The following is a 15,907-nucleotide window of genomic DNA, read 5'->3' on the forward strand; positions in this document are numbered from 1 at the left end:
GAACCCTGGGATAAATTCAAGAATGGAAGAGCCCCAGGCTGGTCATGGCCCTGGTTAGCTAGATGAATCTTGGATATGTCATTCCACTTCTCTAAGTATTGATTTCCTAGGTAGTCATTCTTCTTCCAGACAATTAGACACTAAATTAAAAATTCTTTCTGTTTCTAGAACTGCATGGCAATGTGAGGTAAGGGTTTTAACAACAATTGTAATAGGTAACAGTTAATACCTGGCAGATACTTTTCCAATTGTGATACATTTATTAACTCATGAGTCCGCCAAATGACCCTATGAAAGACATACTCTTCTTGTTCTACAGATGAGGAAACTGAAGCATAGGACATTGAGCAACTTGCCCAAGTCACCCAGATTATAAGGGAGAGAAGGAGGATTCACACTCGGGCTTCGGATCCCAATGCCTCAGCCACTGCACTCTCCCACCCTGCCTGTGGTTAGAAAGGCTGTTGGTCTTTCTCTGTACAACTCTTTATAAAGACAAGCCACAGAGCAGGCCAAACCACAGTGCTATTAGGCAAATTCAGCTTCACAGAGTTAAATTGTGTTTTACATGGAATCAAAGTTATTTCCTTTATGCATTTTATATCAGTAATTCTGGAAATGAAATGCCAACCCACAAATTTTCTGTCTCTGATTTAATTTGCCTACTATGATTTGAAAATAAGGAACTATGATCCATGGTATTGTCCCCACATCGGAATGTTTCAAATACTTGTTTCTGCTGCTGGAATATAATCCTTAAATTTGGATAATCAGAACAAAAGACTAACAAGGGTGAAGTATTTGCTGTTTATTGATATTAAAACAGTGTTACAGGCATTTCAGAGATACGGTCATCTTTCACAAAAACTGATATGGTAACACATTTTAGTCTAGTACTTTTGCATGTGAAAACTTACCCTGGGGTAGTTTGGTGACTCTAATCACTTGACCATTCTAAAGTTCTCAAAACCAGTGTGTGGGATGACAAAGTTTTATGAAATAGAATTTTAGTTAAGAACAGTTAATCTTCACTATATTCTGTAGAGTTACTCTGCAGCCTGTCAATGGGATGGCTTGTCATAACCAACTCCTGGAGAGACATGGGGCTGCAGGGCTGCTGACCTCTGAAGACTGGAATGTGAATTCCCCTGTTGGGACACAGCCAGCTTCCTATTTACTTAGAGACATGGGGCTCCTTTGGAGCCAAGCAGAAGTTGTGATGCAAGGTTTGGCTGCAAAGCATGTCAGGGTTGCCTGACGTGTTCAGTTAAAATGTGATCTGAAAGATTTCTCAAAGCCCTAGTTGGTTGAAGGCACAACAGGATTAAATATTCTTTTATAATCCTTTTAACTGAGTCCTAAGTAAACAGGAGGCCAGTGTAATGAGGAGGCGCCCTCTGCGTTCCGATAGTGAAGTGGGTGTCAGTCTGTAGCTGGGTGAACAGAGCATGGGGAGAGCTCTCTCTTCCTGCCCATGGTGTCAGTCAAGAAAACAGTGACAAGGGGAGCCAGTGGGGACTTTTTTTTTTTTTTTATGTGACTCAATGTCTTGCAAATTCCTAGGAGTGTGTGACTGTGTTCATGAGTGTGTGTGTTTGCTTTTTAAACACAATGAGGCACATGTGCAAAAGAATGAAGAAGAAGAAAAAGTCAAGTTTAGAGACTGTGGCTATGTGGGGTGCGTGGGAGGCACCTAGGGCAGAGGTGAAGGAGAGAAAGGTGGCCTACAGGGTCGGGGGTGGGTAAGGGGAAGGACTGAAGGGGCACTCCCAGGCTTTGTGGAACAGGTTAGAAGCATTTCACCTGGTTTAGGATTTGGAGATGGTGCTTGGTCCCTGAGGCAGAGAGGGTGAAGATCAGTCTGTCTTCATTAAGTGGAAAACAGAGGAAGGGAAGAGTTTTCCAGCAAGGGCCAAAGGCAGGAGTGAAGGTGTCAAGATGTGAACAGCATGGTGGACAGCTACAAGAAGATCTTTCTAAATCCTTATGGCTAGAAGGAATCAGCTGGAAAATTCACAGGTTGCGATTCTGCTGTGGCAATAGCTACTGAGGGAAAAAAAAAATAGGATTCAATTAATGAAATATTAAAAATGCAAGTGAGCTGACCTTTCAGCCAATCTTTATAGTATATATAAAGGATTAAATAAGTAAGTTCTTGGTAATTAGAGCCCCAGGGAGAATTTAATTTGCATCTAGATATGACGAGTGTTTAGTAATTCAGTACCAAACTTGCTTTGGTCAATATTAAAGCTGGGTCTCCCTTAGGCTGGTGATGAGTTAACTTAGCTATGGGGAATACCTAATGTTATCACTTGCTAACCAATGTGTATTAAAATCTGCTCACTTTGGGCTTACTAAATGAGTTCTGAAGGTGTCATAGAGGAGGCCGGCATACTATGGTGACTTCTATGCTTTTGTGACTTTTGTCCAAAATTTTAGGAACCTGTCAGGAGTATTGATTATGACACTATCCTCATAGGGCTGAGGACAGGGATATAGTTTATGTTCTTAAGACAGATAGGAAACCTGAGAATGATAGCTTGCCACCGATTGCGCACACCCCAAACACAAAATGAGGCAGGTATAATTTTAACTATGCTAGAGCCTCTGAAGACATTGTTTCCTTAGCCAAATTTATTTGGCTGTTCCTGAATTTTATTCTCTGGAATTTTTAATGTAGACCCTACTTGTATGTGTAAGAGAGACAGGATCTTGCTGTATTGTCCAGTCTGGCCTCAAACTAGTGTACTCAACCAGTCTTCCCATCTCAGCCTCCAGAATACTGAGGACTACGGGTGTGCCATTGTACCCTGCTGATCCTACTTTTTACTGGTAGAAGAATGTAGCATTTGATACCTGGATTGCATATACATTCCTGTTTACTGGTGTTTTTATAGAAACAAAAAGTTGATTGCTGAATGAAAGGAAATGTACTTTTAAAACTTTGACAGATATATTGTCAAATTGGCTTCCAAAAATTATTTCTGAAATATCTACAGTTTTTTTTTTTTTTTTTTTAAGGTGCCTGGTTTTGTGCTATGCACTTTGAATGTGTTACTTCGGTTGGCCCTTGGAAAAACTTCAGGAGAACAGCACCCCCCCCCCTAGTTTGTAGGTGGGAATCCTGAGGTTTGGTAAGGAAAATAGCCACTGGGGCCCAGTCAGGACCGTCGTAGCCCAGTTATATTCCTACCAACCCTGGTCAAAACGGACACTTTAGCAATTCTTGTAATATTTGTTAATTTTAGAGGTAGCAGATGACTTGGGTTTTTTAATAGGTATTTTTTAGTTGTAGATGAACACAATACCTTTATTTTATTTATTTATTTTTATGTGGTGCTGGGGATCAAACCCAGTGCCTCACCCAGTGCCTCGAACCCAAGTGCTCTACTGCTGAGCTCCAGCTCCAGCCTCAGCTCCTGGTTCTTAAGTGTCCATCTTGGACGGGATTGGAGGTCTTGGCCTGTGTGTTGGCTATTGGTGTTTATGGTCTTATGAATTTTTCTTCATATTTTTTGCCCCATTTTTCCTGGATTGTTCACTGTTTTTCTTAACGGTTTCTACACATTATAAATAGTGACCTTTTCTCACATTTTGCCAATCCTTTTTCCACCTACTTGATTCTTTCAGCTTTCTGCTTTGGGTCTTTTGCCCAAATGGAACTTTAAATTTCTTAAGTTGCAAATCTGTGAGTAGGCTTTAGACTTTTTGTTATCCTTATCCCATTCTAGGAGTATAATATTTTTGTGTGTTTTCTTCATTTTCTATAATCTCCTCCCTAACTTGTATTTGAGATTATTCTAGAAATTGAGTACAAAGTCATAGCCAAAGAGGAAGAATAAGTTCTGGTGTTTTGTGGCACAGGGGGTAATTATAATTCATGATGTTGTACCACATAACTCGAGATGGGTAGAGGAGAGGATTTTTTTAATGCCCTCTTCACAAATAAATGGTAAATGTTTGAAATGATGGATGACCTTGAGTGTCCTAAGTTGATAAATTCAGTGTATAAATGTACTGAAATATTGCGCTTACCCTTTAAAGTTGTACAATTATGTCAATTAAAAAAAAGAAAAGAAATATATTTCTTCCAGACTTTAAATTTTATAAGCAAGTTATTCTTACATGATTCTTAAATCTCCTTTTCTATATTATGGATTTACTTAAAAGTATTATCAAGGATGTAAGTTTTGTTTTATTAATCATAAGTTTCTGCCAACATTGGAAAAATTCTAGTGTAACAATATAGAAGACATAATTTATTATCTTGATAAGATACACAGTTTCCAGACTCTTCAGATTAGAAGCCACTATTTTAAAATGTGAGATTAGAAAATTTTGGACTGTCCAAAATTCTATCAGTCCAGGGTAACAGAGGTGGTTCTGTACCAACTGCTCTGGGACACAGCTCTCGTAGCCTGTGCCATGGGCAGTTCCCTTGTTCAGTTTGTGAGGACACCAGAAGTAAAGGGGAAAAACAGTAAGAAACTGCTTCACCTGCCAGCCATTACACTCCAAAAATGGACATAAGGACCCAGACATCTAAGCCGAGTCTGGGAGGCCATGTTGCTGCCCACAGGGGAGCCTAGGATCCTTGGGAAACTCATGGTCTGGGCTGGGGGATTGGCCCTGAATAGCCAGTTATCATCAGGCACTGGGATCTCACATAGGTCTAACCTCAAAATGGAAGGGTCCTCAGGTTTAAGAAAAGTTAGGTGTTTTTTCAAGATGTTTTGAATCTTGAAGGAACAACAAACTGGGGAAGTATTGGAACTGTGAGACTGTCTCATATTATTAAGTTTTTCTTTCATATATTAATTTTTTTCTTTCATTTTTCTTTTTTACCTTTATTTTAATATACAGCCACTCTCCAGAGAGACCGAATCTTCAAACATTTTACCAGAAAGCGCCAAAGGGCTATGCGAAGGCGGGTCCACCAGATCAACGGACACAAGTTTATGGCCACATACCTGAGGCAGCCCACCTACTGCTCTCACTGCAGAGAGTTCATCTGGTGAGAGATCCCCTGGCTTCCCCCTCCTAAGACCCTCTCTCTATCAGAGGCTCCCTTTGGTTCTGTGTGATATCAGGAGAAAGCATGATTATTAAGAACTATTTTTAGGATCTGATTTTTGCCTCCTCTTCAATAAGTTGACTGAGTAATTTTGAACCCCATCATCAAGAAAAAAAGAAAAGATCTCAATAATTTCTAGATCCAAGTTTTAGATATTATTTATTTTTCCAATTATTTTAGTAAAAGTGCTAATGAACTGGTCAAAAGGCATAAATTAGAGAAAGAAGCTAGTGGGTCAATACAGAGATAATCAATAAATTAGGTAATTAGCCTGGGAGAAAAAAAATCAATGGTATTGATCTTAAGATGGCATGGATCATGTGATGCGTTATGGGAATTAATTGTTGCAAGGAAACTAAATACCCAGTAGTCTTCAGCTTCATGGTGTGTAGTGGAAGGTAATGGCCTGAAGTGATCCTATACTGTCATTTAACCCCAGGCTATTAGGGGCTAACATAATTCAAATAAATTCTAAAGATTCGAGGCAGTAACTTTCAATACATAAAACTATAACATAATATAAATTTAAGCAGTGGTTATCTTCAGTTAGAGACAGAATTAAGGATGTTTGCTGTATTTGGAAAGAGAATAAAGAAACACCCCCCCCCACCCCCACCCCCACCCCCACACCCACACCCACACGGGTGAATTTATATACACAGCATCTCAGTAGGAGAGAGAGGTCACTAGTACATGAGAGGAGGTCTGTTAGTGATACAGACTTTAATAATTGTGTTTAATGAAGGCAGAAACACTTAATTCAGAGTAATTTCTGAATATTGATCAATTATTTTGCACTTTGATTTTGTGATTACTTTGTATTTCTTCCTTTTAGCAGTGAGAACCCAGGGTTACTTAGTGTTTCTGGCGTTTTAAATCAAGAATAGAGTTTGAGGTCCTAAATGGGCTATTGCTATAAAGCTTACAAACGTGTTGTAACATTTATAATCTTCAGAAAAAAAATCATATTATGTTTTTCATTGAAAAAATTAGTATCTATGGCGTCTTTGAGCCGCGTTCCCTCTCCCCCTCTCTCTGGGTTGCCCAGCTGCTTTTTATTTCATGTCACACCATTCTCTTCCCTCTTTTGTGTGACCTGCCTGGTCCCTTCGGCTTTGGTGGTGATGACCTCTGAACTCAACTAATGTTCATAATAGAAACTTACTTGATAATACCTCTGAATTTTTCCCCCAAGAGAACATTAACTCCCCAACTAGCCTTAAAACCTATGACAGATGCACACACTCACACACATTCTTTCTTACTTAAAATATTGGTTTATTTTGTGTGTGTGTGTGTGTGTGTGTGTGTGTGTGTGTGTTTAATAGTATGAACTCTGACATTGAATCTTATCACCAACTGGGTAGGTGAACTTCAGTTATATAACCCACCACTGTCTCCTCATGTGCAAAACAGAGACAATGGTTTTATTTTATTTACATAATAAACTTTTGCATAGTACTTAAAGTTTAAGGCACTTTAAGCATTTTAACAACTTGTTCTATCTTTGTGGTAAACCTGGGAAGTAGATACTGTTATCATTATTCCCCTGTATACACGGGAAAACTATGGCTCAACAGAGATAACAACTTGCTGTAAATCACAGCATCTGGCTTTGGAGCATGTGCTCTTAACCATCTTATTATGTGTGCTTACCTCCCATGGATTTCAGGAGGATTAAATGAGATAGTAGCCACTTGGCCCAGGGCCTGATAGGTTTTGTAAAACATGGTCTTTGTTAATGAGAATGAGGATATCATCATCATCACCCAGAGAATGTATCAGGGACAAATCCAAAGTCCGCCGGAAGGGCATATAGTAGCAGCACTTCTGCCCCCCTGTGGACTCCAGGGGTGATGTGGGCCCAGGGAAGAGGGAACTGTGCTGGACTCACTGTGTCCTTCTGTATGTTTACTTCCTGTCTGTTCATCTTTCTGTGTATGTGAGGCAGTAAGGTGGTGGAGGAGCTGTTTGGTGAGGCTCAGTTGGGGTGGGCTCAAAAAGCTCATTGTCTTTGCCTCTTCCCTGAAATTGTGTTTTCATAAAGAACTGGAGGATGAAACTTATTTCCTTTGAAGGACTGTAATTATAAGAGGTTATTGCTGAAATGTTTGACTAATGATGATTCCTTTCTCTATTGTTTTGAACAGGGGAGTATTTGGGAAACAGGGTTATCAATGCCAAGGTAAGAACACATTTTTTTTAAAAAAATAATGTTTAATCTTGTTCCTATGTTAAAAAATGATTATGTTAAGAGAAAACAGGATACGTTCCATTAATATTGTGATTAATAACTATAGGTCAAAGGAGACCCCTGTATAGTTATAACTCCTTAGTTTTGGTTAGATCTTGGCTGCATTTTAGACATGTAGAGGGGATGTTTTTATTTCTAAAACCAGAATACCCGGTTAAGTTTCATTGTTTAAAGTTTTGTCTGTGCAATAACAAGAAAGTACTAAAAAGTATTGCTGTTTTGTGAGTACAACCTTGAATGTCTAAGATAAAGTTTTGTTTTTCACATTCAATTGTCACTAGGGTTGAGAAGTAGTACAATACTGTCTTCATTTAGTCTGCTTAGGGAATAGAAAGCTATTTTCCAATTTTTAAAAAAATTTTCTGATTTAAAAACAATAAGAGAAATGTTCAAAATTAAACTATTAATGATCTTGTGTTACTACACAGTAAATTTATTTTGATTTTCACAATTCTAAGATAAAACCCATTTGCTAGTGTTCCAGTTGAGGTGGGATGAAATGAAAGACCTTGTTCTCAAGTGGTCTAGCTGGGTGGGATCAGCCTTGGCCTATGCTTGGGTCTCCCTTACCATTGGCTTCTTTATCACCCCATGGTTCACATCTATAGCACTCGTTCTTTTGATTTTCACTGTGCAGATGATTGACAAACTAACACTACATATCCTACAGTGGTAGTCTATGTGTAAATGAGAAAATCTCACCTTCTCTTCTGCAGGCGAATTAAAACATTATTTTCCTTAGAAAAACTGAGTAAGGTGTAGTGGATCTAACTTTGATTTTGATATTATGAAAAATTCCATTGACTTTTCAAAGTTAAAGAAAACTGAATATGTAATCAATACAACAGTAATAATTGACTTAGATGCTATCATTTCAGTCCTCAATGAGAAGGTAGTCCACAAACCAGGTTAGTACCATTCTTTTGCCTGGCCTCCCCAGCACAGGATGTATAGTGATACTCATCTCACACATACCAAGATCAGTTGAGCAACTCTGAATAGACAAAACTGTAGTTTTGAGTGTAAAAGATGTGATTTAGAATATCTGTCTTGTTACTTTATTTTCTTTTTTGGTTTATAGTGCAAGGATATTTGGTCGCTATTTTCAGTGGGTCACCTGCTAGGAAAGAATATTAGTCAGGAGACATAAGGAGGGATAGTTCTTTGTTCACATCTTGCTAAGGTATATAAGACCAAGTGCTTGGTTGGAGAAAGGTGTACCATGCTAACACCCCTCAGAAGCAAAGCAGACTTTAGAGCAAGGAAAATTATTGGGGATAATGATATGTAATAATAATGGAGTCAGTTCTCCAAAAAGATACAACAGTGCTTAACATCTACATACTGTTATACACATATATGTAACATATAGGCCTCAAAATATATGAGATTAAAAACTGAAACCAGGCCCAGTGGTGCATGCCTGTAATCCCAGTGCCTTGGGAGTCTGATGCAGGAGGATTGCAAATTCAAAGCCAGCCTCAGCAACTTAGTGAGGTACTGAGCAACTCAGTGAGACTCTGTCTTTAGATAATTTTTTTTTTTAAAAGGAGATGGGGATGTGGCTCAGTGGTTAAGCACCCCTAGGTTTAATCCCTGGTCCCAAACAAAACAAAACAAAAACCCTGATAGAACTACAAGGAGAAATAGATAAGTCCACTATTGCAGTTGGAGTTTTTGGCCTCTTAGTAATTAAAAGTCTGAGCAGGCATAAAATGAGTAGGGATGTATTTAACGTAAGCAACCCTGTCACAACTTTGTCCAATTGATATGTAATGAAATATGCCATCTAACAATAGCAGATGACACATTCTTCTCAAGCCCTGAGGAACATCCACCAACAGAGACCACATTCTAGGCTATAAAAATGTAAAAGAATAGAAAGCATATAAAGCATCTTCTCAGAGCACAAAGAAATTAAACTAGAAATCAATACCAGAAAGATAGTTGGGCAACCTCCAACTATTTGGAGATTAAACCACACATTCTAAGTAACATGCATGTGTCAAAGAAAACTCAGGAGAACATAAAAAAGTGCCTTGAATCAAGTGAAAATGGAATATAATGGGATGCAGCAAAAGCAGCACTCAGATGAACATTTATAGCAATAAGTGCATATTTTAGAAAAGAAGAAAGATTAAAGGTAATAGTCTGAATTTCCACCTTAGGAAACTAGAGGGAGAAGACAAATTTAAGCCTAAGTTGAACTGAAGAAAAGAAATAATAAAATCAGAGCAGAAATCAGGGGAGTTGGAAACAGAAGAACAATCGAGAAACTCTATGAAACCAAAAGCTGGTTCTTTGAAAAGATCAATAAAATTGATAAATCTTTTGCCAGGCTGACCAAGGACAACAAAACACACACACACAAGCCTCAAAAACCAAGTTCTTTCTTTGTGAAAGGCAGGGTTGAGATCCCCTGTAGAAAAAGACCAGCTCTCTGAGCACTTTCAATGTGGCAGTCCTCAGAATTCAACCTGGTGAAAGCTAGATGTGTGTTCAGGCCCAGTGCTGTTTGCTGACATGTCACCTGTCTTTGTGTGATTAATCCTAAAACGTTCCACATGTCTTGAGGGATCTTAAAGAGATGTATATTTTTATACTGCTTCAACACGTGTGTTTATCCTTTAATGACAAGCTCAATTCCATCTGCACTATGTCAGTTATCTGGATGAAAATGAGGAAAAAATATTACTCAGAACGTTCTAAATATTCAGGCAATTGATTGAGACATTCAGCAAACGTTTAGTGGATACCTGCTCAGCACAAGGCATCATGCTGGGAATTCTAGGCATGGTGAGGCTGCATGTGGAAGGCTTGATGTGAGGGGTCAGGCTAAGGGCTGTAGAAGATCAGAGGAGGGAGAGATGGTTTCAGTGTAGAAGGGGACCAGGCATAGGCTATTTTCATGGAAGAGGTTTGTCTGTCTGTTTATCTATTTTTGATATCAGGGATCAAACCCAGGGGTACTCAACCTCTGAGCCACATCCCCAGTCCTTTTTATTTTTTATTTTGAGACAGGGTCTTGGTAAGTTGCTTAGGGTCTTGCTAAATTGCTGGGACTGGCTTTGAACTTGCGATCCTCCTTCCTGAGCCTCCTAAGCTGCTGGGGTGACAGGTGTGTGCCACCATGCATGGCAGAAGAGGTTTTTTCCTTTTATTAGTTGTACTACCTTATAAACTTAAGATTTAGTTAGTTGATAGGCAAATAGAATAGTCTAGAGATGGTGAAGGACATAGGTAGTGTTTAGAAAAGGGGGAAGATGTATTCTAAAAAATATTAACTAACTTTATTTTTATTGGAACAAATGATTCCATAGAAGAAAGGTAGCAGGTAGACTGGGGTAACTTCTAGAGGGTCTGAAACCTGGCTAGAAATTTTGAGCACTATTGATTGGCTATGAGATGCCAATGGAAATTTTAAATCATGGGGCAGAGTTATACTGTGGGAAGAGTCCTCTGGAGGGAGAAGTGAGATGGAATAAAGTTAGGGAGGAGGAAATAAGTTCAGGACTTGAAGAAAGATAATTTGAGCATGGGCAAAGATCTCTGTTAAGATATGGTGAAAGAGACAGGAGCATGGGAGTGCTGGCTGCCACCATCGGGGGCAGATGTCCAAGTTGAGTCTGGTGCAGCCTTCGTTGACTCTGCTGCAACTGGCGGGACTGTGAGCATCTGATAAATGTGTAATTGCTGGATTTAATTTCCTAGTGTGCACCTGTGTCGTCCATAAACGCTGCCATCATCTAATTGTTACAGCCTGTACTTGCCAAAACAATATCAACAAAGTGGATTCAAAGGTAAGAGGTTATTAGTTTGCTGGTTAAGCACCTACGGGGTGTGTGTATGTATGTGCGTGTGTACGTGTGTGTGTGTGTGTGTGTGTGTGTGTGTACACATGCATGCATGCTCTCTCTCCCTTCTTCCCTCCCTCCTTCTGCATGTCTTTTTCTCCCCTCCCCAACTTCCCTCCCACAATCTGTGAGTCCAGGATGGTATTAGAATTGAAATTTCTTTCCTTTTTAAAAATGTTATTACATTTTGTATTTCTGTTCTTGTGTTGCATGGCCTTGCCTTCTGAGGGGCTCATTAGTGGTCAGCTGGGCAGAAGCTCTATGGATCCATTTTACTAATGTGGAGACAGCTATAGGGCTGACCACCCAGATTGGCATGCCCAATCTAGCCTTTATTAGTGATCTTCTCTGTGAGCTCAGGATGGCCCATAACCTCTCTGTGTTGCAGTCAGAAAACAGGATCAATATTCCCCTTATGCTTATTTTGTAGGGGGTTAAATGAAATAGAATTGACAAGTATATTGTTAACTGTGCATTCTGCTTCCTAAGAGATTGTTGGCCTCCTCCAGCCTCTTAAGAAATCTCAGGAAGGATATATACCTGTATGTAAAAACAGGGACTTCATTTCTGCCCCTCATATTGCATTTTGCTAGAATAGGCACACATTTCAAATTCTGGAGGGAAAAGCAATGTTATCGCTGACACTTAGCAGTGGATTTGCAGATGCTTTGGAAAATCTGACTCTGGGACGCAGTGGTTGTTTAATGTACACATTCAGGATTGCTAAGGAGTTCATACAGGGAGGTATGAACCACAGCTTTTATGAGAAAGAGGGCTGAGAAGACTCAATAGGAATAATAATTGCTCTCCTCCTTGTCATTTTCGGACCTGTCATTATTGCTTCAAATTACAATGTAGGCCATAGAGCATACAGCTAGTGTAATTATTTGCCAGAAACAGTATGTGAGATTAAACCAGGAACTTTGAGCTCTGATTATTAGAATGCAAATGCCAGACAAAGGCTGGAAGGGCTGAATAATGTGGCCACTTTAATGTCGCTTTGGAATGACTTCCTTCTGTGATTCCATGTCTTCTGAGTGCCTTCTTTTTGTTCCCCCTTGTGACACAACATCTAAAACTTATAGTGATAACAAATTATATAGGGTATAAAAGACCCATTTAATCTTGAAGTCAAAACCTTCTAGGAAATAGGATTGGGTATTGAGGGGATTGGCAGGGAGAGAGCTGTGGCTTGAATATAAAAGATGAAATGAAAATCTTGATTTCTATTTATCTCTACAAATGGTGGATGTTCTAATATACACCTCACATATCTGTCATGTCTTGTTCATTAGAAAATGTACTAAGTATGGTTAATGAGACCTGAGTAATTAATGGGAGCTGAGTATAGTAAAATAATATACCCAGCTCAAATGTCATTGTAACACTTTGCATTTGGTAGGCTCCTGTTATCCTTTTTATAAAAGAGTTGATATTGAAATTTTAATTCTTGTCCTCTCGGGATTTTTTCCCCCCAGATTGCTGAACAGAGGTTTGGAATCAACATCCCACACAAATTCAGCATCCACAACTACAAAGTGCCAACGTTTTGCGATCACTGTGGCTCCCTGCTCTGGGGCATAATGCGACAAGGACTTCAGTGTAAAAGTGAGATGTTGAGGTTCTGGGTACCCACTTCTTCATGGGAACATCATCCTACTAGATTTCATAGTTCTGTAGGCTCAGTATCTGTCCTAGGACTGAGAGTTTTAGATATGTTGTATGTTAGCATCTTAGTAGTTTTATATTGTGTGCCCCTTGTCAAGCATGTGAAGAGAACTATATCCGATCCCTAAATTAACATAGAACATTAAGCCAAATGTTAAATTCAGTGATCTAGCTGCCTATCATCTAATTGTTGTTGAGTGCAGACAAGGCATTATGTTTTTAAATAGGTATTTGAAAGAAGAAAAATGGGATGTTGGTTAGAGGTGGAAGATGGTAGGAGGTGAGAGGTGAGATGGCCAAGAGAGAAGATTGCATTATGAGTAAGAACTGGTGGGAGAGTAGGTCTGATGCCCTCACCAGAAATAAGGAGGAATGGAGTTGTCAAAGCCTAGCAGGAGCTGCCCTAGGTCTTCTGCAAGAGTTCTTTAAAGGAGGTTGGAGGAGTAGGTGGAATAGAGAACACTGAAGCTTTGGTTGTGGCCTTGCATCTTACCAACTGGGCTCAGCACCTTTTGGAGCTTTTGCCCTTGCAAAGGCTCTATGGCATTGAGGGCTGACCCTTGTCCTATAATGAATTAACCTTGAGTCATCTCCCACTGAGACGTAATGTTCTGTTGTGGGTTGCACCTGAAGCCTCATTAGATGCCTCCTGAGTCTCTGGGCCAGGGGAGCAATGGAGGAGGTAGAATTGGTGTGTGTGTGTCTGTCTAACCAACTTCTATTTACTGCCTAGACTTACCAAACCTGCTTCTGTAGACAAAAGGATCAATCACATGTCATTTAAAAGAGCAAATTCTTCTACCTTTTTAGAACACCATTTAATAATCATTTTTTCACAAAACCAAAATAACGGCTTGCTCATGTATAATTTTTAGAGTTTGGGGTTTTGTTGCTGATTGACCTCAGCTTGATGGTCTCACCTAGGTGTGAGTGTCCAACCCACCAGTCACTGTCTGCTTTCCTGGGTTGTTGCTTGTGTGCAGAGCCATGCAGGGCTTCATCTGCATTGCTTTTGTACCTGGTGGCCTGAGGACCACAAGCTTGCAGTGCTCTAGCTCCTGTAATGTTTGTTTTCATCGTCCTGAGGTGGCTTTGAAAGGCCACTTGTAGGCCTTTGTGTCTGCTCTAGTCTTCCTGAGAGAGGTGAATTTTCCATGAAGCTATGAAGGTTAAATTTAAGATTCCCTCTCTGCTTCATTTAGCATGGTTTTTCTTAAGGCTTCCTAAATTGCAACAATTCAAGTCCCATAAAACCTGGGTTTGTGCATGCTCCCAAAGAAGGGCTGACTCCATGAAACAGAAATTGGTTGCATGTAGCTTCAGTTCTACTTCCCATCAGCAGGGCCCATGTCAAGAATCTGTCTGAGGGGCTGGGGCTGTAGTTCAGTGGTAGAGCACTTGCTTAGCATGTTTGAGGCACTGGGTTCCATCCTCAGCACCACATAAAAATAAATAAATAAAATAAAGGTATCGTGCCCATCTAAAACTAAAAAATTAAGAAAAAAAGTCTGTCTGAGAATTTATTTCTCCTGATTGAACCTCAGAGCCTTCAATGTCCTAAGTCAGCTTCCTGAGCACAAGGAAAAGCTCACTTTGCTTGTTTCTTCCACCTGCCATTTACCCTGGTCTTCAAACGTTTGCAAAATTGCCTTTTTCTTCTGCCATAAAACAGTTAGAACTACAGGCTGCAAACTCTCAGAACCACAGCCCCACAGGATGTGTGGCTGAGCTCTGAGAGCTGCCCACCCACAACAATACTCAGAAAACTTGACGTCACGGCTGGCTCTTCTCTCAGAAACACCATTTCCATCCTGTTTGAACAGTGGTCTCTATTGTGGCATTTAGACTGCTGCCTTTCATTTCACTGTTGAGAGAGAGAAGGAAAAGAGTAGTCAGTGGACATCCTACTTTTTATTTGTGAGCTGTCTTCATATTGGATCACGAAGGGAAGTCAGAAATGACTGTTACTTGTAATTTAGATGAATATGTTTCATCAAGTCATGGTAGAATTAAAATATATTTGAATTCTATTCTTCTTTAGAAGACCAGAATTTCTGCTTCTGCACGAAACAGAAATAGATAAAAATGTCAGGAATTTTTACAAGTGTGAGTTTAATTTTATGGGATGACAGTGTTTGTCTTGCATAATTCCTTTGTCCTCATCATTTAGGTTGTAAAGTTTCTCTGTTAAAGCACATGTTAACCTGGCTCTTTTCTGACTGTGTGTTTTATTTTCCTCTCCCTCCAGTATGTAAAATGAATGTACATATTCGATGTCAAGCAAATGTGGCCCCTAACTGTGGGGTAAATGCGGTGGAGCTTGCCAAGACCCTGGCAGGGATGGGTCTCCAGCCTGGAAATATCTCTCCAACCTCGGTGAGACTTTGCTTCTTTTCATGTATTGCAATTTAAAAGTTGTTAGATGTGGTGACCCCCACCATCAAAGTTTCTATTCTCAGCAGATACATTAAACAGAGGTTTTGCATTTTTAAAAAAGCATTTTGTTCCACAAATAAGAGCTTATGTATAGTTATGCTACTAGAAATAACAACCATGCAGAGATACCAGGAGGTAGCAGAAAGATTTTTGTTTTCTTTCTTTCTTTTTTTTATTAATTGCTCAAGACGATACAATGATCTTGACATATCATACATTTGATTCAAATGGGGTATGAATTCTCAATTTTCCACGTGTACAAATTGCAGGATCACATTGGTTATACAGCCACAAAACGGGGTGGGGGGAGAGAGAGAGAAAGGAAAGAGGGAAGAAAGAAAGAAAGAGAGAGAAAGAGAGAGAAAGGAAGGAAGGGAGAAAGAGAGAGAGAGAGAGAGAGAGAGAGAGAGAGAGAGAGAGAGAGAGAGAGAGAGAGAATCATCTTACTGTCTGTATGGTCAAGTGAAAAGCTTAGAACTCAGAGGCCTTGGTTATGCCCTTGTCTAGGGACTGGGCAGGAGAGTTGATCAGTAGCCACCAGCCTCAACTTCCTCCTCTCTGAAGGGGTTGAACTTGAAAATATTTGTGGTTCTCCACTGCCCTGAAGTCTAGAAGCTCTGC

General features: G+C 39.7%; 1 protein-coding gene across 1 annotated transcript in view; it reads left to right on the top strand.

Moving 5' to 3' along the window:
* PRKCH (protein kinase C eta) overlaps positions 1–15,907 on the top strand; it is a 226,141-nt gene that overhangs the window by 112,677 nt on the left and 97,557 nt on the right. Inside the window, exons 3-7 of the mRNA XM_081292216.1 lie at positions 4,864–5,014; positions 7,225–7,259; positions 11,040–11,128; positions 12,661–12,790; positions 15,099–15,226. Coding sequence (XP_081148342.1) covers positions 4,864–5,014; positions 7,225–7,259; positions 11,040–11,128; positions 12,661–12,790; positions 15,099–15,226 — 533 coding nt within the window. The remainder of the gene's footprint in view (positions 1–4,863; positions 5,015–7,224; positions 7,260–11,039; positions 11,129–12,660; positions 12,791–15,098; positions 15,227–15,907) is intronic.

Source organism: Spermophilus citellus (genome assembly GCF_964194105.1).
Source record: "Spermophilus citellus genome assembly, chromosome: 4".
Taxonomy (NCBI): domain Eukaryota; kingdom Metazoa; phylum Chordata; class Mammalia; order Rodentia; family Sciuridae; genus Spermophilus; species Spermophilus citellus.